We start from the raw sequence: 25,673 nt of genomic DNA on the forward strand, positions 1-25,673 counted from the left end.
TTTTTTAACCCCACTCCCCCCCCCCCCCAGGTGACATTGTGAAGGTTAGTTTGGGAGGTCTGTGATACTGAAAACTCTTAAGGGAAAGTTTATATTTCTCTCAGTAACAATTAGTGTTTCTCTTGGCTTGTGCCAAGACAAAAACCTTTGTGTAAGTAGAAGAATATTTATTTGTAACCTAATTGCCTTCTGAGATCACCACTCACCTTTTAACTGCTTTTCCATCTCTATCATAATCCACCAATTCTCTGAACTGAAGAGTAAGAGAACACTATTCTAAAAAGATGTAACCAGGCTATGCAGAACACATGTAAGAGGAAAGTTGCTAATATTTTTAGTAATTTAACACTCTCACCTCCCCTCCCTCCCTCCCTCCCTCCCTCCCTCCCTCCCTTCCTTCCTTCCTTCCTTCCTTCCTTCCTTCCTTCCTCCCTTCCTTCCTTCCTTCCTTCCTTCCTTCCTTCCCCTCTTTCTAAAAAGAAAAAAAGCATAAACATTATTACCAGCCTAAATTTATTACATTTAAAAATGTTTTTTTCTTTTCCAACTAACCTAAAGACAGGTCCTAATAAATTATACAACCAAAAAAATCCCTGATGACTGATGAATATAGCTCTTATTCTGAAGCCAGTTATTGGTACTGTTAAGAAGAAAACAGAGTGATCTCATTTCTTGCCAATCAACCCAGGGGAATGTCTTAAATAAGATTTTTATAGATTAAAAAAAAAGCTTTTTATAAACTTTTTTGCATTAAGCATTTTTATGGCATATAAAGAATTTGACTTCTTCAAGATACTGCTTTGAGTGGTTCATGTAACATGAATTCACTATAATTTAAATATCGATTATGTTGATGCCATAGAGCATAAGAGACTCTTCTGACTGTTGTTTGAGAAGGAAAATGTATGCCTATTAAATTTGTTTGTTTCCTTAGGCTTATGGCACTGCCTAGTGTTCATTTTGGGTAATTGCATGTTAATAAATAACCATAATTAGATAATACTTCTGTTCTTTTGTAAGTAGTTTGTAATAGAAAATCTTAATAATAGATTAACTGGAATAATTAACTTTAATTTGTAGGTTACTTTGTTTTGCCTGGGAAAACTGAGAACCATTCCATTAAAGCACACATAAACAAGGAATATTGTTGTTGAGACCAAGATATTTTACTTCCCTCAACAATACTGGAAGTAACATTAGTTTGATTTTAATAATAACAATATCTCCCTTTTACATAGCACTTTAAGGTTTTGCAAATGGACTTTTCTACTTTCCCTGTTATTGTTTATGGCTCTAGGCACACATCAGGTGTCCTTGACTCCTTAACTCTAATTCCCTGCATAGTCCTCTGATCCATTGCCCAGCCTTGTTGTTTCTGCTTTCACATCTCTCCTACAGAGCCCAAGTCTGACACCACCACAGTCCATCCACCTGACTCTTTCTTTTGTTTTTTTAATTATTTTTTTTCAAATGTTTTATTAACTTCTGATTTACATCATTCATTTCTGCCAGATTTTGAATAACAAATTTTCTCCCCGTTTTTCCCCAACCCACGGCCCCAAAATAGCAGTCCCACAGGATATCCCCTCCTCCAATCTGCTCTCTCCCATATTTTCTCCCATACCCCTTTCAACTTTTCCAGTGGACCTCTGTGTCCCAGTGCCTGTATATCTTGTTTCCCAATTACATGTAAAATAGTATTAGTAATAGTGTGTATGTGTGTGTATATATATATATACACACACATATATACATACATATACATATATATTTGAATATTTGATTTTAAAACTTTGAATTCCAGATTCATTTCCTTCCTCCCTTGTCACCCACCCTTACTGGGAAGATAAGCAGTTTAGTATAGGTTGTACATGTGTGGCTAATGCAAAACATTACCATAGTAGATATATTGTAAAAGACTGACTATATTTCCCTCCCTCCTATCCCACCTCCTACTTGTTCTATTCTCTACTTTGATCCCATCCCTTTTCAAAAGTGGATGCTTCCAACTTCCCTCCCCCCCCCCCCCCCCTCCCTCCCCTCCATCATCCCCCCTCTCATCCCCTTCCCCCCCTACTCTCCTGGAGGGTGAGATACCCTATTTAGTGTGTATTTCATTCCCTCTTCAAGCCAAATTCAATGGGAATAAGGTTGACCCATTCCCTTTTGCCTTCCTATTCTTCCCCTCCATTGTAACCATTTTACTTGCCTCTTCTGTATGAGATAGTTTACCCCAATCTGTCTCTCCCCATCTCCTCTCATTATATTCCTCTCTCACCTCTTAATTTCACCTTTTAAGTATCATCCCTTCCTGTTAAATTGGTCCTGTGCCCTCTATCTATGTATACCTGTAAGCATATATACACACACATTCACATATGTATTCATATGCCCATATACCCTCATATATAGACATCTATGTATTTCGGTTCCCTTCAACTACTGAGAAAAGTTTCATAAGTTACAATTGTTGTTTTTCCATGTAGGAATGTTAGTAGTTCAACTTTGATAAGTTCCTTATGATTTCCTTTCCCTGTTTACCTTCTCATGCTTCTCATGCTTCATGTATCATCTGAATGTCAGATTTTCTATTCAACTCTGGGTTGAAATTTTCAGCAAGAATGCTTGAAAGTCCTCCATTTCACTGAATGACCATATTTTGCCCTGAAACATGATACTCGGTTTTGCTGGGTAGGTGACTCTTGGTTTTCATCCCAGCTCCTTTGACTTCTGGAATATCATATTCCAAGCCCTTCTATCCCTCAGTGTAGAAGCTGCCAGATCCTAGGTTATCCTGATAGTGTTTCTACAATATTCAAATTGTTTCTTCCTGGCTGCTTGTAATATTTTCTCCTTAATATGGGAATTCCGGAACCTGGCTATATATTCCTAGGAGTTTTCTTTTGGGGCTCTTTTTCAGGAGGTGATCAGTGGATTCTTTCAACCTCTATTTTGCCCTCTGGTTCTAAAACATCAGGGCAGTTTTCTTTGAGAACTTCCTGGAGGATGATTTCTAGGTTCTTACTTTGATCATGGCTTTCAGGTAGTCCAATAATTTTTAAATTATCTCTCCTGGATCTATTTTCCAGGTCAGTGGTTTTTCCCATGAGATATTTCACATTGCCTTCTATTCTTTCATTTTTTTGGATCTGTTTAACAGTATCTTGATTTCTCATAAAATTAGTAGCTTCCATTTGCTCCAACCTAACTCTGAAGCAATGATTCTCCTCTTTTTTTGAGATTCTTTTTCCATCTGGCAAATTCAGCTTTTTAAGGCATTCTTCTCCTCATTGCCTTTTTTGAGCCTCTTTTGCCATTTGAGTTAGTCTGTTTTTTAAGGTGTTATTTTCCTCAGTCAGGCTGTTGACTCTCATTTCATAATTTTCTTGCATCGTTCTCATTTGTCTTCCCAATTTTTCCTCCACTTCTCTTATCTGCTTCTTAAGGTCTTCTATGGCCTGTAACCAGCTTTTATTTTCCTTTGAAGCTTTTGGTGCAGGAGTTCTGACTTCACTGTCTTCCACCTGTTCTATGCTTTGCTCCTTTTTGTCCCCAAAATAGGAGTCTAATGTTGGAATCTTCTGTCTGCTTTGTTTCCTTTGCCTGGTCATGTCGCCCCTCAGTCACTTGACCCCTGGGCTTTTTGCCACAGTAGGACCCTGCCACCAGACAGGAGAGCTTTCGTCCCAAACACTGGGGTTTTCTCAGCTGCCAGAGGTATTAGATGGGTGCCCTCTCTGAGGTCTCCACACGCTCTGGCAAGCTGGACACACACCCCAGGACCTCTACCGTAGACTGCAATCCAAATCCAAAAAGGTTAAAGCAAGAGCGATTACCCCTCAGACTGGTGCTTGGTTCCCCTACACTCTGCAGGCCCGGAGGTCAAGCCGCCATGTGGCGCTGGCTGGCTGTGCCAGCCTCTCAGCAGCTTCTCTCCCCAGGGGCAAAAGCCACACACTCCCACTTACTGGGTCCCAAAGCCCAGACTGCAGTGACCTCTCACTTTGTCTTTCTCATCTATGTGTTGATAGTTCTGGAAACAGCCATAGCTGCTGCTGATCTGGAGTCCCTCTGGCCTCCTGGAGCTAAAGCCTCAGGTGGGGCTGGACTTGGCTCCCAGAGCACTGTGCTGACCAATTCCTGTAGGGCTGTCCTCTGTGGGAGGTTAGCTTCTTTGTGTCATTTTGTGGGTTCTGCAGCGCCAAAGTTTATTTAGAGTCTCCTTTTTCACATGGATTGGGGAAGGTAGAAGCCAGAGCAGCGGGGAGGTCCTGCTTCTACTCCGCCATCTTGGCTCCGCCTGGAATGGCTCTTTCTAAAGTACTGACTACAGCACCTTCTCTCCAACTGTTCAATGCTTTCTAATGTCTGCCTGTTTTGATCCATTGAGATCAAATTTTAAGCCCTCCATTTGGCATTTAAAACTCTTCATAACCTGGCCCTTCCTATATTTCCAGCCTTCTCATATCTTAGACATTCACTGCCCCGTCACTGTTCTTTGTAATCCAGTCATATTCACCAGCTTGCAGCTCCTCTTTATGTGACCATACATTTCCTGTCTCCTTGCCTTTTCTGTAGCTTTCTTTCATCTCTGGAGTGATCTTTATCTTTACCTCTACCTCTTAGTTTCTTTCATTCCCTTCAAGACTCAGCTCACATCCTTCCCTCTTCAGGAGACCCTTTCTGACTACTACTACCACCACCACCACTTCCCCCCCCCCCATGATCTTCTGTCTACACATAGTTATCTATATATATTGTCACCTTCATTAGAATGTAAACTCCTTGAGGTCAGAGTTTGTCTTTCTTTATCCTCAACACTTAAAAACTGTGCTTGTAGTATAGTAAGCACTAAATACAGAATTTTTCATTGACCCTCTATGCTTTTTGAAGTAGTTGTTGTTTATTATCCCCATTTACAGATTTGGACAGGCAATGGATAGAATGCTGGCCTAGAGTGAGAAATCAGATACTTCTTAGCTTTGTGACCCTGAGCAAGTCATTTAACCCTGTTTGCCTTGGTTTCCTCATCTGTATAATGAGCTGGAGAAGTTTCTTTGTCACGAAAATCCCAAATGGCGTCATGAAGAGTCAGACACCACTGAAATGACTGAACAGCAGCAACACAGACCAGGAAAAAGGCTCGCAGAAGTGTCGTGTTTTACTGAAGATCACACAGTTATTGTCTGAGGTGTCAGTGAAACCCAGGTCTTAATGTTTCCAAGACCAAAGTTCTCTGCAATACTATGTTTCCATTTTGGTCAAATTTACACAGTAATACCACCACTAACATAAAAGGTTAAATTTTAATAACTTTTTCATCAGAAATTTCATAATATAAGTGCTATTAGGTGTATGGTCTGACTTTAAAGCAGTTAAGATAAGATGGTAAAAATGTCAGATGTGCTATGAAATAGAAGATATGTATATGGGGGTCATTGAAGCAGAAGAGAAAGAGTGGAGGAGAACAGGATAGACAACAGAGTCAGCAAGAAGGGAACCCAGGCAGGGCAAAGTTTCTAGCTATGATAGGAGAGAATAGAAATAGTGATATATTTTCAGTCTTAGAAGAGCCTAGGAAGTGAGGAGTAGACATAGAATGTTCTGGTATGCCACCCCCAAATCACATTTTAAAAGATTAAGTTTACCTTTAGGGCTGACTAATTAGGCCTTGTGAGATAGTGGGGAGAGGAGGAGAATCTGGATTTTTGCCTAGAACATCTGCCTATCGTTTGCTAATGTCTAAAATTAAGATGATCATAACAGAAAGTAAATGAGATCAAAACACAATGTTTAAAATGCAGATGCTTGATGAGTTTAGTTTATCAAGCATTTATTATATGCTTGTGCACCCTGTCCTAGATTCTGGAACTACACGGACAAATACAAAACAGTTCTAGCCCTCAAGGTACTGACAAACAGTCTTCTAGTCAATGGTTGGATTACTACTGTGAAAGGGTAGAGAAAGTAAATCAAGCATAAGGAAGGGCATGGGGTGTCAGGAATCTGAAATGCTGCCACGAAACACTTCTACTCTTAACCCTTTTGGGACTGGGCATGGTGGCACATTGCTATAATCCCTGCTAACAGGGATGGTGCGGCTGGTTTATGACTTGAGCTCAGACATTGTTGGCTAAGCTGAGCAGGTATCTGCAGTGAACCCCTGGGAACAGTCAGCCCCCAGAGCACCTGAGACGGGCAACCCAGCTAAAATGGGGAATGAAGCTGGTGAAAGCTCCCTTGCTGATTGGTCAGAGGATCAGGCCTGTGAGTGGGGCCTCTCCAGTCTGGTCAGGAGAGGGAGAGTTTTGCCCAGGATCAACCTGGTTAACCTTCAGCTGAGCCACACAGACAGAAGCTGTGCCCTCTGGGGTATTTTTGTCATCTTGCTACAAATGGCAATCAGCTCTTGTGCTTGACTTGTTTTGTTTTTTCAGCAGCTGACTCTGGGAGCTTAGTTCTGAGGGATTTTGTTAGTAGAGGCATCGCTGTGCTTTCACAATCCATTTTTTGGGTAGACTTTCAGTGTGTATATATGCTGCTTATCTTTCATTTTTGTTCGGAGCTACTGGTCTGCTTCACCACAGCCCATTAATGTGCATGATAGCTAGTAGCACTTCATGTTTTACTACTGCTAAACATGAAGCACATCCTTCCCTTTTCCTCATGTCTTTCTTTGTTCCTTCCCCTTTCTTTCCCTTTGCTGTTTAGAGGAGAGGGCTGTCTATGTAATTATCACCTTCATGTGGCATATTTTCCTCATTTTAGTGCCTTTTTGCTTAACAGTTTCTGTTCTGCCCAGTTAGGTAGGAAGTGAATGCCTTGGTTCTCAGACTGAATACTGATTAGCATGGTTCTCATATAAATTGTGCCCTTGAAGCAGTAGTCTGTGAGCCCTTATAGATATATTAAAGTATCAGAGAATTGCCTCTGCTAGTAAATCGTTGGTGAGTTCCATTCACCTTTGGGATTTCAGGATATATAAAAGTCAAGCTGCCTGATGGCAGGTTCATTTGGTAAAATGTCATCAGGCTAGTCTAAATATCATTCTCCAGAGTGCCTGCTGTTCTCATGTAGTTCCATCCCCTTTATACCTCTGATTTTGTTGCAAGCTCGGGATCTCTTTTTTCAGGACCTGTGCTTTAAAAAAAAAAAAGAAGAAGAAGATTTCATATATTGGGGAGCACTACACATATTGAACAAGCTGCATTCCCTAGTTGTAGAGAGAACTCTGTTAGTTCTACCTGTCTCTTTAAGCCTGATGCTGTGATAGCAGATGGCCCTCCAGATTCTACCTCATGTTACCAGGCCTTGAAAAGCAGATCAGAGTTTTAACGTGTCTGGAGATCCTGAAGATAGATTAAGATCTCCTATGACGTATCAACTGACATAAACCACTACCCTGTGGAGAACTGAAGTGACAGGTGTATAATCTGGAGAAACCTTAAAAGATGTTAAAATGCAGACTAATATTTTTGCATGCCTCATAAACCATAGAATATAGCCACACAAAAAAAATCTTCCTGTTTTAAGTTAGAAGGATTACAGTAGCTCATTGAATTGGATTTGGTTTCATCTCTTTGTTTAGGGAATCTCTTTTCCCTAAGAAATAAACAAAAATCTACTTTCACAGCCTAGATTAGAGTTTATATTCCTTATATTGGTAGGAAAGTATGTCTTTATTCAGAAGGATGGTTTGAATGATATGATGTACTTTTATTCACTGGGTTTCCAAATTGGTGAATTTTCATTGACTCTGATTTGGCACCAAGTCCCACTGAATCTGGGGGTGGTTTTATGGGATTATTGTTTTTCTTTGTTTTCTTAGTCTACTTTGCAAGTAACAAACTTTCAGAGAATTCTGTAATACAACTTGATAGACAATGAAGTAAAGAACAGAATAGTTGTGATTTATCTAAAGTTACACTTATGTAGTTAGTGACAGAATTAGAACAAGGACCCATAGTCTTCTGACTCCAAGATCCATCCCTCTCTTCACTCTATCATGTTGTCTCTTGTGGAAATCTGTTTGTTGATCAACATGCAGTTGAAATTCCATTGTCTTTATTAGATATGTACAAAAAGTATTGCCATCGACTAGAGAAGTATTTAAAGACTTTCTCACAATGAATATACTTTGTAAAATAATAACTGAACTTTTATTAAAAGTCTAACCTTGACTTTATAAAAATCAATTCTAATATTTGTATATTTGAACTCATCACTTCACGTTGTAGAGTCATTTAAATTTTAGTATCCTTTCCAAAATAAATATTTAATTTTTCTACCCATTTCTTAATCAACCAACCAAAAATTTGTTAGATAAATAATATTTTCCAATCTTACTTCATATAGTGCAGGAGAAGTCTTAAAAGAACTAAGAACTTTACACATCTATACTTTTCTTGGGGTTATTTGCCCCAAGTATTTTTGGAGGACTTATGGACTATTTTTCAAAGGCATTATATAGCAAAAAATCGTCTTTGAGCATGCCTAAGATAGGTCATGAATTAAACAATTTGAAGGTTTTATATTTTTTAATACCCCCAAAAAGAAGGAAAAGAGTTTTACTCATACAAAATAATGCATAGGAAATTGAGAGGCAAGTATACTTTTATTTTTTTTTCAAGACTACAAGCTGGTTAATAAAACAACATTACAGTTGTTGATCAAATGAAATGATGTATTTATACTTTTATAATTCTAAAGCATTAAAATAAATCTGTACAGTTGCAACCATCATAGTTTTCTTTCTTCCTTTTTATGAGGGGGAAAAAACCTGGTTTGAAGACTATATGAAAAAGAATTGATAGTTTAAAGTTCACTAAATAATATTGATCATCACCCTTATTTGACACCTACAAATTCTTTGTTATTGAAAGGCAACCCTACGAAGGGTATACCTTTGGCATTTTGTTTTCTGGTTTTAACTACATAATTAAATTACCAAAAAAGCCCAAAATCTATTTGGATGGTACGTGGCTTTCTTCAGCCTAGTAAGAGAAAAAAAATGAATGAATCCTTATTGGAGAAAGTGAGGACAGAGCTGGGTTACAGAACCTTCATTCTACCTCTTTCTGTTTACCCTTCCCCTTGGGGAATCAGAGAATAGTACTGAAACCAAGCTCAGAAAGAGTTATCCCAAATTATGGCACCACAGACTAACCTCTGTTTGGTCTTAATGGAGCCACTAACAAGACCAAAGATTTATTTCTCTTAGCGTCTCTCCAAAACCCAGTGAAACCGTAAGCAAAGCAATTATCTTTTAATTTTCCTGAAAATAGTTGAATTAAAACAAAACTAGAACATCAAATGGTCTTTCAAACCAAACCCAAACAGATCTCACCTTCATATTAGGTAGCTGCTAGAAATGGAGGAGGTGGTGGTCCCCACAGAGCCCTCTCTAGGTCCTCATCCCTGCAGGTCAGAGCGATAATCTTTAAGGACCCTTCAAGTCTAGCACAGATTTCTGCCTTCTAAATCCATGCCAGTTACAGCTCAAATGCATGTCATTTGCATGCTGTGAAAGAAGCTGAATTAAATGAAACTTTACTTTTAAAAAGTTTAATTAGAAAATTAGAATGTTGGGTAGGCTTTAGAAATAGGAGTTATTTAATGGGAAGTATGCATTTTATGAATACTGATGTTCAAAGATAGATAAATTTTATGTGGCTGGTAAAATTGGTTCCAGTAATCTTAAAACTTTTACCTGATTTTTATATGAGATTTTTAACATTACTTGGAGGAAAAAATGTAACTAGTAAAATTTTTGTAACTATGTGCCTTACTTATAAACATAAGATTAATAATATTGAAAGTCAATATGTGTTCTAATAATGAGTAACTACTATAGAATTATTATAGAAAGAAAATCTTCTGGAAGAAAATAGGAAGTTAAACTCTAAATTCCAAATTAACTAACCTTGGAATTAATCAATTTTGTATGTATTTTCCTAGCACCTGTATTTGGAATCCAAAAGACAGAACCTAGTGAAGTAAGTTTTTAGGCTATTTTTACATGCTGTGGCAAAGTACAGCCAACTCTTGATTATCTGAGCTAATGGGGAATAGATGCAAGAATAAATAACTGAAATTAACAGTAATCCCAAAACCTCCACTTTGGCCAATATCCCACCAAAAAAGCTTTGATCAGAGCTTCGACCAAGTGATGTAATTTCTGTCTTGAATTTCAGCACTTTTTATTTCAACTCTGCCCATGTACTGATGAGCAGTGAAGCCATCTGAAAGTAAGCATCCAAAGGGGTAAAGAAGATCCCAAATAATCTGTGACAGGATTATTCTTATATAATCAAAAGTTGACTGTGCAACAGGCTATTAGGATAATTCCTAATTCAGAAATATTTCCAAAAGTTGAAATAGTTTTATACACACACACACACACATATATATGTTCTGGGGTAACTAGTTTTTAATATAGTTTTTAAAAACACATTATTTTTAAAATTTAATAACCCCCTCCTTCCCACCCCCCCCCCTTTTTTTTTTCTTATTTACTGGGAAATTCTTCATTAAGTGAAAAGCCTACAGAACTTTGCCCAGGTTTGAAGAAATAGAAAATAATGTAACTTAGCCTGGCTTTCAGGGTCTTATACCCCAGTTCTCTCTTTTTTTAAAGTAAGCCTTTATGCTCAGAAGATTTTTCTTTTCCATTAATTTTTTTTGTTTGTGTGGTGTTAGTTTTAGATTTAATATTTGTATTTTTTTAAATACTTACTAGCAAAAGCAAGTGGCTTTCATTAGGTCATGTGTTGATGTATTCATTTGATGTATTAAATGTTTCTGTTGAGCACTTTCAGAATATTTTTAATAATTTTTTTGTTGTTTCTATAGTCAACTTTGTAAACAAAAAGGGCTTATAAATCTATTAGGCCTTTTTTATAGTATTTGCAATTATTCACATTATAATAGAAAATATTTTTGGTGATAGGCTTGCTGAAATTATATTGGAGTAGAATTGTTCTATATTAAAACCTATTTAATAATAAAGTACTGTTATCTTAAAATAGCTAAAATTTTCCTAATGGATTTCCATCACAGTTTGTAATTTTAATAATATAAATGTAGTCAGGTATTCACTTAACTCATGTTTTCTGTGGTTGCTTTTTAACTCAGCCACCACTACTGCAGTTAGCTAGCTATGTACAGACTCCTCTGATAATCTTGGACCATTTTTCCCTTAAGGTGCCCTCATCATGCCTGGTCCTTTCCCCTCCCTTAGTGCTTCCTAGTTTTGAATGGAGGCTTCCTTTCGTGGACTTTTTACCCAAGTTATTTCCTGTCTTAAGGTAACCTGAAAAGGAACTATCTCTAGGGCAGTCTCTTGAACTTCTCCACACTGATAAACAGTATTTAATGACCTATTCTGAGAACGTATTAGTTCTTGTTGGTTTGACCTCTTTAAGGATCCCCAGTGGCAGATAGATACTACTTTTCTTAAAAGCTCTAATGGTGAAATCAGAGATGTGCCTTAATTGTTTTCCCTTCTCCCAATCTCTGTCTTGTGAAGTCCTTTTACTTTCCACCCATTCTTAGGACCTTGTCCTCTACCCCCAAATCCAGTTCCATTCATTCTGACCTACTTTCCCTTTCCAGTTGAGCTTCAGGAGGGAAAAAAAGGCAGCATATTATCCATTGTTTTAAATGTTCTCTTAGTTAATAAAGACAAATCATTTATGTGTAAAAATTCGGGTGGAATCACAAATATTAAGGAGATGGATGTAGCCTAGTTCAGAGTTCACTGCGTCATTTTACATTGACTTTAAGCAATATAGAGGTGTTTGTCTTAAGTAATCATATTTATCAACATTGTGTTAAGTTTTTCAGTGGCTAAATATAGCTTTTTCTTCTTTTTCCCTAATTGGTTGTGACAGGAGGCTGGAGCCTAAGACATTGGGAGAATGCCCTGCAGTAGTTGAGACAAAGAATCCTAACGTTGTTGTGAGGATCAGTTATTAGCTTAAGAGCTGAAGATGCTCAGGAAGGGGAGAGCAGAGCAGCCAAAGGCAGAGGACTGACCGAGTGCAGCCGATTGGATAACTGTTCAGTTTGCATGTTTACTCTCAGAAATTCAGATTTTCTTTTTTTTTTCCCCCCCTGGAAGAAGAAAAAAAACCTTTGTGTTTTATCCCCTCAGTGAGCTAAACTAGTATATATTTTTCATGTAAATATGCCAAATACGAGGAGGTGGTGTTGTAACATGAGGACAGATTATTTGCTTTGTATAATTTATCTTACTTACAAAGTTCTTTGTGAATACTTTTAAAATAATTTGCTCAAAGTTTTCTTAGTATACCGTAACATTGTCTTTGGGATTTCTTTATTAGTACCAAGAATGATTTGAGAACATAACAAAGCATAGCTCTGAATTTATTGGTGCTATCCAAGAGTGAACTTGGAATTTAAGAAATCCTGGTTGGACAGTGATTTGATTTGTTTGTACCCTTGACTTAAAAATAAGTTTTCTGTCCAAAACAGTTGGAAAATTCTGAATGGCTAAGGTTTTTGTAGCACTCTTTGTTGTAAAGGGTTGTTACAAATAAACACATGATAAAATGACCTGCTTCTCTTATATGATTACAACAGAGCACACAGAGGGTAAGAAAACATAAGCTACTTGTTAGCATTTTTTAAATGTTTGCTTTTATTGTTTTAGTGAGGGATGCTCTAAGTTTTAATTGGTCAAGATGATATTTCATTTGTGACTATTAAGATAGCAAAAAAAGTTGTTTCTAAGAGCAGAATTTATGACTGTTGAACAAATGTTAAATGAACTAGTTCCACATTGTCATGTCAGTATTTTTAAAACAAAGGTGCAATCTAGGGTTCAGTTTTTTTTTCCAAAAACTTTTTTTTAAACAAGAAAAAATGTATTCAAAATGGTCAGGCTTTTTTTTTTCTACTAGTAAAACAATATGTATTTGTTTACATACCTATTTATAATTGTTAGCTTCTTCCCCCTTCCCCTTTTACTCTAGTTTTTAAATATTTTTTTTTAGAATATTTGTAAAGTCTGCACCTGTTTTTTACAAGCAGAAACTTTGTGACTGTTTAACAATGACATCTTTTTTTTATTCATTCATTCATTCATTCATTCATTTATTTTGTTTTTTCTTAGTAGAAATAATTTCTCACAGAGGGCCAAGTAGCGACTGCTTTGCAAAGTCAGCCTACTTTTGCAATTTTTGCCATGGCAAATGCCATGTAAATGATATAAATTCTTTATTTTCTCTTGATCATTGTTTCTCAAAATGTGAATCATCCCTCCAAGGAGAAGTTGCTAGGAGGTTGTGCACACCAGCCCTTTGCAGCCTCCTGTGCCTAACTTCCTGCCTATTAGGACCCATCTACTCCCAGTCTTATAGGCTACTATTCTTGGTACCAACTACTTCTGCCAAAATGCTATCCTCAGGCAACTGCAAATGCTTATTGCTGTTCCTTCTCTGTCCAGGGTGGTGAGTAGCATAGAGTATGGTATTCCTAGGCTTTTAATTTATTTTTATTTTGATGGGTTTAGTGGGGTGTGGAATGTTTCCTTAGTAGTAGATACAGATGGTGAAAGTTTGAGAAATGCTCTAAATTAGTGATTGTTGCAATAAAATGTTTTTAAGTGTTCCACAGTGCTACCTTCAAATTAGTGCCGATACATGGATAAGGTGAGAGTATCAAGTCAGAAAATAGACTACAACTTATCCAAAATTTAAGAAAGTCATTTAAACAGATTCATTCCTCTCCCACTCCCCACATTAATACACATACACACTGCACTGTACAATAATCACTGATGTGCATAAATGATGGTAAGATACCAAAGTGCCCCTTGATCCTTCCCAAAAAATGAAAGGTTGAATTATGTTTCATGTAGCTTTAAAGTTTATTTTTACTACGTGATAATTTTTAAAATATATATTAATAATCCCTCAATGGGAGCAATACTAATTCTTTTTACCAGAATTTTCTACTTCCTAAATATTTTGAATAAGCAGGCATTTATTGTATATAATTGCAATTGTAATTTTCTCAATTAATTGAAAAAAAAAGTTGAAACCTTTTAGTGTAGTTTCTGGTCCCAGGTATGTAAAATCTTGTTCCTTTGTAACCTACAACAAAGTGATAGGACAAGCATGTGAGATGTGTTTTAACTTGGTTCTCTCTGTTTCCTCGAGGCTTCTCATTTTCTTTCCTCTAGGTTATACCACTCTTAAATGTTGCCAGAGGTAACTAAAATGTGGTAGGGGAGAGAGATTTCTTTACCCTCAGATTGTTGCCAAAGATGATATAAATCTGTCTCCTTGGTCTTAAGTAAACTCCAGCAGAGCCACTCTGTTTAGATTCTGATGAATGGACACCATGTAGAATCTGTATTTGGAAGGAGGCTTATTTATTTACTCTAGTTTTCTCTATATTAGGTATACCTTAGAGTGTAGCTCACTTATTTTTAAAACAAAATCTTAAGCAGAATAGACAGTTTTGCTCCTGTGAGAAGGATGTTTTCTTGAGGTAGTGAGGTGTTAAGTGTTAGCAAAAGAAGTGGTATTCAAGACATCAGAATCGCTTTAGTCTTTGTATAATTTTATTGTGGCCATTTAAAAAACAACAAGCAAAAAACACATTGTATTTCTAAAGTAAATGGGACTAACTTGCCCTAAATATAGGAATAAGCTTAGACTCTTAATAGCATGTAAATTATCCTGAAATTACACAGAATTATAGATTGTGAGGATTTTCATGGCTAATAGTGATGAAGTTTAGCATATAAGTGAATGATTGTGCAGATTATAATTGGGATCATTGAATATAAATTCAAAAGGCTACTAACTAAAGTGGCATTCACTTTTAAGCATTTTACTGCTTATGTTAGTATAATAAACTCTCAGAAATCATCTGGAGAGGTGGTGTCTCTGAAAAAATGAAATGTAAATCAGGACAAAATTCAAAGCCATTTGTATCCTTTTTCCTCTGGAATACTTATAAGCAGGCCTGCTTGCTTTTTTTTTTTTTCTGAACTTTTTAGTATTTTAATTCCTAACTTGAGTTTCATTATGAAGTATTGTTGACCACATCCACTCAGTTATTCCAGACGGGCCATTTAAAATATTTGTTATGGTTAAAATAAACAAACTTTTAAAATTTGCCTCAAAGATCATACAGTATCACATGGCTCTCCAATTAGGAGTAAATAGCTTTAATCAGTTTTTCTTTTCACATTGACATTCTTGTCAAATTCACTTGCCTCTGCTCCTACCAAAAATCATTAACATTTTGCAATCAAGAGTAGTTTTTAGTGAAGGGGGGAAAACACCAGAAGAAGAAAGAGATCTGGAGGAGGCTTAAGAAATTTAAGAGCTCCCAAGCCATAACATTTAAAAAGTATCTGATAAAGCTACTGGCATCAGTGTCATTGGTTACATGAAACTTGAGGATCTCTCTCTTCCCTCTCCCATTTAAAAAAAAAAAAGTTTAAGGAATGTTTTTCTCTCGACTCAGTCCTGTCCCCTCCCCCCAATTAATTGAAGTTAAACCTTTTTACATAATGAATAATTAAGTTATCTCCTCTTCATCTAACAGTTCTTATTGAATGTCACAAGCCTTCATTTTATAGGGGGTGCTTGGTCAACCCAAGAAAGTGAAATAATCTGTGAAGCTTAAGCTGGGAGAAATGAATTTGTGAATAGGAGTCTTAATTGTTTTATTTCATTTGTTTGTTGTTTGGGGTTTTGTTTTTGTTTGTATTTAAAAATGTAATTTTTATGTATTTAAAAAAGTAATGTGTATTGAAAAGGCACAAAAGTGGCCTCCAATACAGCCCTGCCACTACCTAGCTCCTTAACCTCGAGCAAGCCTCACTTCTCCCTGGCTTTCAGTTTTCTCATCTAGTTAGCAGACATTTATTGGGTGCCTTTAGTGTCTTTCATTTGGAAGGCCGGGGGTGGGAGGATGATGCTGATGCCTGCCATCAGGAAACTTACTTTATTAGACAGTGGACTGAGGGGGCGGAGAAGCATCTCCAAGGAACAGACTGAGCTCTGTGAGTCTGCAGCATTCCGCAGGAGATCACAAGACATAACGTTTTCTTGTTGGCCCCTTAATTGAGAATTTTGTATATTGCCTAAGATAGATTAACAAGCCTTGCTGCTTTTGAACTTGGTGTTTACCTAAAAGCATTAGTTGCAATTATGTGCCTAAGCCACTGCTAAATCCTGGAGCAGCAGAGACATTGGAAAAATCCTGCCAGAAGAAAAAGAGAAAATTAAAGCACAAGTGAAAAAGAGAGATGAACTGTGAGAGAGAAAAACTTGAAAATGAGAGTAAGTGGGAGACCCACCTACTAGGAAAAACTGATTTGAATTTGATCCTTATTCATTAACACCAGCTGAGAAATGACAGGATTTCACATTCTCCACTGCCCTCATGTGGTGGCCAGAAAGAATAGCATCCTTGGGTTAAAGCAGTCCAAATGCCACTGCAATGAGTTATGGTCATTTCTGGGAAGGAACAATTTGGAAGCTGGACACTTGACTCAGAAGAGAATATGGCTTCTGAATCCTGAGTGCCATAGCAGAGGTTTTCTCTGAGAGAGAGAAAGACAGAGAATTTATTGTTTTATTAAAAATACCACAGTTGATTTTACTTTATTTGATAATACCCTCCTTCTGCTGTTCCTACCAAAAATCATTAACATTTTGCAATCGAGTAGTGTTTAGTGAAGGGGGCGGGGGGGGGGGGAGACCAGGAGAAGAAAAAGATCTGGAGGAGGCTTAAAAACATTTAAGAGCTCCCTAGGCCATAATATTTTAAAAGTATCTGAAAAAAAGCTACTGGCATCAATGATATTGGTTACATGAAACTTGAGGATCCCTCCCTTATCCTCCTCCTCTTCCTCACAGCTTTTCATTCCTTAGGAATAGAAGGAAAGCTTGGTGGTATTCTCTTGATTTTCATTTCACAATAAATGAATGAAGGAACTTTTTTTAAAAAGCCCTTTGTTCCCTTTTCTGCCTTCGTTACTTACCTGTATTGCTTTTTTTTTTTAATATTAGTAACATACTCTGGAAACATTAAAAATCATTTAGCTTTTGTGATGACCAATTTGCAAATTATCAGTGCTATTTAATTTAGAAATCTTGAAAACTTTTTTTATTTCTATATAATGACTTACAGAAGCAGAAAAAGCCAACTTTATACATGGTTAGTTGGGGTTTTTTTTAGTATTTTTAGATCTCTTCTGGTCATGGTTTCTAGGGTTATTAAACCTGATGTGCTTGTTTTTGTACGATGAACTTCTTTATAACAGTTTCCAAAGGAGCAAACATTTTTAGCCTTATGTTTCCTTGTTTCAGCAAGTTGTTTGCTGAGGCTTTAAAATGAAATGTTACATCAGTAAAAATCTAAACAGGGGCATGTGGTAATAAAGTTTGTTGTCAAGTTAATATTTCTATCAGTTATTTTTTTCTTCCACTGCAAACTTGAAGGCTACAAAGTTATGATTTGCCCAAAAAAAAGGAGGAAAGAAAGAAAATGCTGTATCCAATACAGGGAAATTTTTTGTTAAATGAAGTTTCAATCCAATAGATCTTTTTAAAAATCAAGGCACTGCACCTAGTTTTGTACCTCCCCTGACTCTTGACTTCATAGTTAGGTGAGCATGGTGTTTTATATATACAAATATAGTTATAGCTGAAATTCCGCACCCTGGGAAAGATTGGGATCAGTCAGCCTCACACAGTTCCCTGGTTTTGCCTGGTTTCTTGTTTCCTTTCCCTCACCCTCCTTGAGGCTTGTGAGGATGAACCTGGGGAGTATCATCAGAAGGCATTTGACTGTCCCACCTCCACTCCTGTGTCTACACATCACAGTTCTATTCAAGCCTTCACAAATATAGTCCTGTCTCCACCAAAAAAGATTGGAGACTTGTGTTGTAACTCCTTTTTTTCCCCAAAATGCTTTTCTTCATTAAATATATGTAATAATTCATGTTTTGATAGACCTTTAGACCTTACTTCAGCTTCCACATCTCCTTTGTGATTTAATTGTACTTCAATTTAAGCATACTTTATATGTGAAAATCCTGATTTTCAAAAATTACAAAATAGGTAGTGATTAATTTCTTTAAAAGGAGATACACAGTAAGTTTGTTTTTATTAGCAGGCTGTCCACATGTGTTTAAAGTAAATCCATTTCCAAAAAATTTGTTTCATAACAAACTTTTTAGGAGCCTATCTTATGGCATAAAGCAAGATTCTCCTGTTATCTGACTCTTATGATCTGGAAAAAAAAAATGCCAATGACCCTACACTGCATTGGAATTGAGTGCCTGCCCTCTTCCCACAAATTATTCAAGTCCAGAGTCACTCTGTAGGGGGAAAGGTTGTGTACATAGATGTGTCTGGTCTCTCATGTGTGCCTTTGAGTTTTTCCTGTCTTGTGCATGGATCTGTACAAACCCACATTTTTACTTAAGCTTCCTTTGAGTAATTGCTCATGTTTACAAGACAAAATAGAAGTAGTCTGTGACCGTGAAACTGAGCAAAAGCCTCCTGGATGGTGAAACCAGTCGCTGAAATTTGAATTTATAGCATTTATGAACAACAGTGAAATATAATATTAAAAATGTAAGTCCTACATTAGTCCTACGTTAGAAGAAGTACTGGAAGACTGTTCAGAGCATGGAGGCAAACATATTTGCCATGTATATGCATATATTGTATGATTAAAGTAATACTGTTTGGTAACACACTGGGACTTACATTTTACACTTTAAATGATTGTCTTTCATTCTTTTCATTGAGAAGCCATAAACTTTTTTTTTTTTTGGAGGGGAAGGCAGGGCAGTTGGGGTTAAGTGACTTGCCCAAGGTCACACAGCTAGATTTTGTGTTAAGTGTCTGAGGCCAGATTTGAACTCAGGTCCTCCTGACTCCAGGCTGGTGCTCTGTTCATTACACCCCTCTAGCTGCCCTGAGAAGCCATAAACTTAGTCAGTATTGTTGATTGAAACATTTTTTTTTATTCTTGTACTTTTGGAAGTGGCTTACATTCTTCATTTCTGATCTTTTGCATTCCATCAGTGAATTTTGAATACCATCAGTGGTTGTAGGTCTGCATTGTTCAATTCTGTGGACATTTGATTAAGCATCTATCTGCAAGGGGGGTGTGCCAGGGTAATAATGAAAAAAATGAAACCATCCTTGCCCACGAGGGAATTTACATTCTGGCTGTGTGAAAGGTGTATTTCAGTCATGCCAAACAGTGCTCCAAGTGAAAGCCAAATCTTAGTTCACCAAAAGGTGGGCAATCCATTGGGACCCAAAGCAGCTTTATAAAAAGTTCATTGAGAACTGGAACATGGAGGAGAAAAACATCAATGAGCATTAAGTGCCTATCATCAGTGTAGAATCTCAAAAGCACTTCAGCATTTTGATTGACCTCTTGCATCGATTTTATAGCAACAGTACTATTGATGTCAGCAATAAAACTTAGCTTGTGGTTTTGATAGCTATCATTTATTGGGAATTAGAGATACTATGATTTTTTATTTTTTTAAATTTTTTTTTAAAGCATTTGGGGTTAAGTAACTTGCTCAAGGTTACACAGCCAGTTATTTTTGTGTGGGTGCCCGAGTATCTGAGGCCGGAACCGATCCCAGGTCTCCCGATGCTGGGGCCAGCACTCTTACTCACTGCGCCACCTGGCCACCCCTAAGCAGTTGGGGTTAAGTAACTTGCTCAAGGTTACACGGCTAGTTATTTTGTGTGGGTGTTAAGTATCTGAGCCCGGAACCGATCCCAGGTCTCTCGACTTGGGCCGGCACTCTTACCCACTGTGCCACGTGGCCGCCCCTGGGTATTTTGTTTTTAGATCATATTAGAAAGGCCCAGTTTTCTCATCAGTTGTTTTCCCCAAAACTACTACTTTTGACCAGTTTCCCCTGAAAGATCCCTTCTCTATGAGGCCTTCTCTTCAGCCTGCACAGATCATTCATTAGAATCCATGTCATTACTCAGTGGTCAGAAAACATGGAGTCTCAGTGGAGAGATCCCCGTATTCCAAAGAACCCAAGAATCTCATTTTGAATCCTACCTTCACCATTTGCTAATTGTGTCACCACTGCTCCAGACTCTAGTTTCCTTATTCCTAAAACAAGGAGGGTTGGACTGAATGGCCTCTTGGATCTCTTATGACTAAATCTGATCTTGATACTATAAGTAGAAATGTAAACTAAGAATTTTGTCATGTAAAAAAAAATATAAAAACCCAACTGGCATTACACATACATAATGTCATCTGCTGGTTTGTTTTGAGGATCAGGACAACTCTGTCAAAAACAATTTGAATTTGTGGAGTGGTTTGTGAGCCCCAAAAGAATCACATCAGTATCTACGTGATGCTTTCCCATCTTTTTTTGTGACTGAAGAACACGGTGATTGGTGAGCCTAAAGTATTTGATCAGGAGGCAATCCCGGGAAGTGGCTGAGCCCTGCCTGGACATCAGGTCCTCTGGCTCTCAGGCCAGGCTTCCTCATATTCTCTGAAGCTTCCAGCCCACTTTTGAAAATTGTGGTAGAAGTCTTGGTCAGGGCAGGGATTCTTTTCCTAGCATTCTGTAATTTGCAAGAGACTGAAATCAGATATAAAGCATGTGATGATAGAATCATAATTTGGAAATGGAAGGGTCTCAGAAGTCATGAAACATGAAGTCCAAGCCCCTTGTTCTACCAGGGTTTATTGAGATAAAGCAATTGGCCCAGGATCATGTAGGGGAGTGGAGATAGGATTTGAACCCAGACCCTCTTGGCCCCTCATCAGCTACACTACCAAAATAATAACACATCATTTTCATACCTTTGAAATGTTATTCTTTTGCCAGCTATTGAATTACTGCTACATCCTTAAGATAAATTTGTGATTTAGTTAGTGGAGCATAAAAGAATAAAAACTAAGTTATATCGGTGAATTTTATGTGTCTTATTTGACTCATTATTATTCAAAGATAACCAAGTATTGCAACATCCCTGTGGCATGGAATAAACCCTTGAAAACTTGAAGCATTCATTAAGCACCTGTTATATATGTCAGGCACTGTGCTAAGCATTTTGCAGGTCTGTCATTTAATCCTCACAACAACCTTGTGAGGTAAGTGATACTATTCCATTTTACAGATGGAGAAACTGAAGCAGAGAGTGGTTAAGTGACTTGTCCAGAGTCACACAGCTAGTGCCAGATCTTCCAGCTCACTCCAGGCCCAGCACTCTGTGCACTATGGTGCCACACCAAGCTGCCTCCTCCCAAGGTGTGTTAGGCACTGAGAATGCAAGAATGGGAAAGTAAACATTCCTTGACCTTGAGGGATATGGGAAGCTGGGGACAGAGATGTGCAGGACCAGATAGAGTGTGAAGGGTGAGGCCAAAGCATACGTTGGACAAAGTCTAAGAAAACTTAAGGAAGTTGAGAAAACACTCTCAGCCCAGATTAGAGAAGGCTTAGAGGCAGCATCTGATGGACTGAGATGAGGAGGCTCTGAATTCCAGTTTGGGGGAAGTGGACAGAGGTAGGAAATGACAGGATGTGATCAGCATCCACCCCCACAAATATGAACGTTCTAGTTCACCTGAAAAGTAGGGTACCATGGCAAGGAGGGGCTAGTGTACAATAAAGCTGGGGAGCTAGAGCCTGATTTGGGGGTATCTTAGGTAGAAGTCTGAGCAGTTTGCATCCTTTTCTGTAGATGTAGGTAGTGTTTCTGAAGCAGGAGAAAAAAATGATTAGACCTGTACAATGGGAAGATTATTTTTGCAGCTACATGGAAAACAGATTTGAGAGGAGAGAGTCAGTAAATGACCATTTATTAGAGCATCTGTGTGCTCAGTTACACAAAGAAATGCAAAAACATCCGCTCCCCCCAAGGAGCTCACATTCTAATGGGAGGAGATGGCATGTAAACACCTAAGATCATACACTTTTTCAGCTGAATGAGGATGGATTGTAGTTAGAGAGAGACTTGAGGCAGGGAAACTAGTTAAAAGGTATTGAAATAGTGCAGACAGGAGGTGATGAAGGCCCAGGGATGTGCTGGCAAATGTTTAACAACTTTCTCCACCAAAAAAAAATGTACATAACAGAAGTTTAATCTACATTATTATGCCTTTTCTCTATCATTTTCTTAAGTCTAGACAATCAACAAATTTATAGTATTTAACGATTTCCATCTCACACTAAAATTTGAGCAATTGGCCCTCAAAAGCCAGTTTCAAGACGGCTCTAGACCATCCCTATGAGGGCCTGAACTGGTGGTGTGACCATGTGAGTGGAGAGGAGATCTCTATGAGAGATGTAGTGAAGCTAGAACAGGCCGGGCCAATGGATTGTGTCTATGGAGTGATGGGGAGTTGAGGTTGACACTGACGTTGGGAGCCTAAGAAGATGGTAGTGCCCTCCCTGGTAATAGAGTTTTGGAAGACGGGAAGGTAGGGGGCTGGAGCTCTGTTTTGGACTAAGTGAATTTGATAGGCATATGGGTGAAAAATCTGTGGCTGTGCTTCTTTCTTCTCTCTTTTTGTCCTTCTACTTCCTTGTTTATAAATCTAGGAGTTGGCACTGGATGATTTTGGAGACTCCATCCACCTTTCAATCTAACGTCATAGGAAAGTGATAAGGATCCTTTCACAATAAATGGTTCTAGGAAAGGGATTGAATTTAGGGTTCCATTGATATAGGGAGTTAGCAGGTGAGGAGGAATCTCCCTGGGCATTTTGGCACCAGCCCTGCAGTTAACTGGTAGAGTTAAAGTGCCCAGAGCTTTGAGAGGGTAGGGGGCTTATTACTCCCTGGATGTGTCAGCAGCAGGGCTTGAGACCAGATTTTACTGACTGAGGCCACCTCAGAACTGCCTTTAGAAGGTGCCTTTTCAGGAGTATCAGAATGTTAATATTCAAAATAAAACCGCTTAGGAGCTTGACACAGCCCCTGCCAGCGGTAACACACCACCAATGCCCACATCTCGCTTCTCTTGCCTCTGTTACAGACTGAAAAGAAAGGCATCTCCCCATCCTCAGGCATCCCAAAGGATTTTTTCCTCTTTTCTCTCTTACCTTTTTTTCCCCTCCATTCTTGAGTTTCATGGAGATTTTTACCAGTTTGGCAAGTAAGAGAAAGTAGAACTCTGTTTCTGTTTGGAGGAGGTTTTGCTTTTCTGAAGTCAAAACCATTTCTTTTTTCCATTGAGGTATTTTACCTCTTTTTCTAATTTTTCATTCTTGTTGTTTTGTTTGACTAATTCTTGGTTCCTGATAGAGTTATTTGTTTCAATTTGGTTGATTCTAGTTTTTAGCAAATCATTTTCCTTGGTTAATTTTTGGAGCTCCTTTTCCATATCATACACTTTTCTTTTTATAGAGATGTTTTCTTCATTATAATGTTTTTCTAATTCTGCAATTTAGGTTTTGAGAGAATTATTCGTTTTGTCTCCTATCTCTCTCATTCGGTTTTCAAAGTTCCTTTTCATCTCATCTAGAAGAACTTTCTGTGCTTGGGACCCGTTCCCTGTTGATGTTTCAGCTGTGGGTGTGGAGTCCACATTGTCTCCCTTTGAGTTTGGTTCCTCCCTCTGAGGATAGTAGGACCCCAGAGTCTTTGTAGTCTGCTTTCTACCCATTTTGAGGCAGGGCCTTAGCCATGCCCTTCCTCTAGGGATCCCAGGCCTTTACTGTAGAGGGTTTTGCCCTGGGGTAATAGTTACTGTGTTTTTGGGGGGGGGGTGGAGCAGGCGATGTTCCCTCTGTCATCCTGGTCTTTGGAGGTCCTGATAGGGGCTTTTTTTTTTTTATTTCTGGGCTATGAAGTGGTAGCCCCAGGATTATTTGCTGTCTGGGACAGGGGCCCCTACATTTGGTTCTTACCTTGCTCTTTCCAGTCCCAGCCCTTTGGTGATAGGCCTGGTAGTGGCCCTTGTGGTTGGTGGGACGACTTGCCCTCTGAGTCGATCAGGAGCCTTCTGGGCCTGCCTCTGCCACCATTCCTTTTTTCATTGACTCCATCTGCTTCTTTAGCCTCGATTGGCCCATATGCAGACAAAACCTTGTATTCCCAAAGCAAGAATATTTTCTACAAGAAGGGAAGATTAATTTTCATGTCTCCCAGCTTGTTTCCCTGAACCTAAATCCTAAGGTTGTAGAGGCATTTGCAAAATAATTGATTCTTCTACAAGGTGTCCAACTTACTTGTGAAAGGATTTCATAATCCATAGTATTAAACTTACAATCAGGATGACCTTTGACAGCTCCTAGATGTGACCATGACTTCTCTGAACCCGTTTCTTCTTTAAAATCGGAATAATTTCCACAGTACCTACCTCGTGGAGTTGTAAGGAAATAAGATCAACGAGTGTTCTACCAACTTTAAAACACAATATAAATATCAGTTATCATTCAATTAAATATCCAAATATTATCAAATGTATTGCTTGCAGAATATACACAATTAAGACATTCCATGAAACAGTTCATAAAAATCAAGTTGTGCACTGAAAGCCACACCAATATTTTGATTTATTAAGAAGTGTTTCTGAAGGAAGACAGAAAAATTTGGAACTCAGAATCTTATAAAACTGAATGTGAAAAACTATCTTTACATGTAATTGGAAAAAAGTGAAATACTATTAAGTGGGGAGGGGAGGGGGAGAGAAATGTTTCTTGCCTGCTCCAGAGTTAAGAAATCATTATTTTTAAAAATGTGTTTATATGTTTCTGACTTTTAGGTGACCAAATAATTTAATTTTTTAAGGCAATGAATATGTTTTTACCCTAGTGAAGGTAATCTGTTAATAATTTCATTATAATTAATTGTCCAGTAAATTTCTTAATCCATGTGTATTTCAAAGCAACAGAGTACTGGAACTACACTTTAGACCTTTCAGATTTAGGGTATCTTAAAATCTGCCTTGCTTTTAGTTAGAGTAGTATGCATTGAAAAGTTGGTTGTTAAAGGTTTCTGGTGTTAAGCAGATCTTGCCATACTCATCTATTTTTGTTGCAAGGAAGATAGCGTATTGAACAGTTATTTGGTGCATTTTCACTTGACTATTACTACAGATAATATAGATTTATATCCCAGGATCTTAAAGACTAATAGAACAAGAGTGGAAGTAGAATTCATTTGCTTTCCCCCATACACATGAAAATCTACAGTACCCTTATAAGGTGGTTTGTCATTAGGAATAAAGACAGGACCTAGGCTCGCTGTGCCCTTGGTAGTGAGAAGGTACCCCTGCCAGGGCAGTTTGGAATTTGCTGTAGAAGAGAGTTGGTTAGGTGGGTCTTGAGGTGTTTGAACAGTCACACGGCCACTAAGTGCAGGAGGCAGAACTTCCTAGCCCTGCCTAAGGCTAGCTCTCTGCTTAGTGCAGCATACTGCCTTTGGGTTTATAGATTAAACAAAATTAAAATATGACATTGATTAGTCGCTCCTATCAGAATAACTAACTACATACAGTGAATCTCTAAGGTCAGCCGTGTGGACTCAAAACCAGCACTATAGTTCTTCCTCTCTACACATGGATGTATCCTGAGTTAGATGCTGCCAGTAAAGGCAGTACTACATGGTGGAAAGAAGCAAGAAGAGCTAGGATCATATTCTGCCTTCGACATACATATACTGGGGG

At 38.0% G+C, this 25,673-nt stretch overlaps 1 protein-coding gene and 1 long non-coding RNA gene across 9 annotated transcripts in view; both read left to right on the plus strand.

Annotated features, from left to right (window-relative positions):
- RBM33 (RNA binding motif protein 33) overlaps positions 1-16,722 on the plus strand; it is a 173,129-nt gene extending 156,407 nt beyond the window's left edge. For 2 of the 8 annotated variants that reach the window (XM_069084429.1, XM_069084437.1), the window contains exons 18-19: positions 9,958-9,995; positions 11,892-16,720. In XM_069084429.1, the coding sequence (XP_068940530.1) occupies positions 9,958-9,995; positions 11,892-11,976 (123 nt within the window). In that variant the 3' untranslated portion in view covers positions 11,977-16,720. Of the gene's footprint in view, positions 1-480; positions 1,613-9,957; positions 9,996-11,891 lie in introns of those variants that run through there. The other 6 variants (XM_069084466.1, XM_069084493.1, XM_069084477.1 and 3 more) reach the window with 5 other exon arrangements.
- LOC138158349 (uncharacterized) overlaps positions 1-25,673 on the plus strand; it is a 1,179,890-nt gene that overhangs the window by 280,350 nt on the left and 873,867 nt on the right. The window lies entirely within an intron of this gene.

This window comes from Petaurus breviceps, unplaced genomic scaffold (assembly GCF_028583685.1).
Source record: "Petaurus breviceps papuanus isolate PSGF00001 unplaced genomic scaffold, PetGlider_PUasm1.0 115, whole genome shotgun sequence".
In the NCBI taxonomy this organism is placed as follows: Eukaryota; Metazoa; Chordata; class Mammalia; order Diprotodontia; family Petauridae; genus Petaurus; species Petaurus breviceps.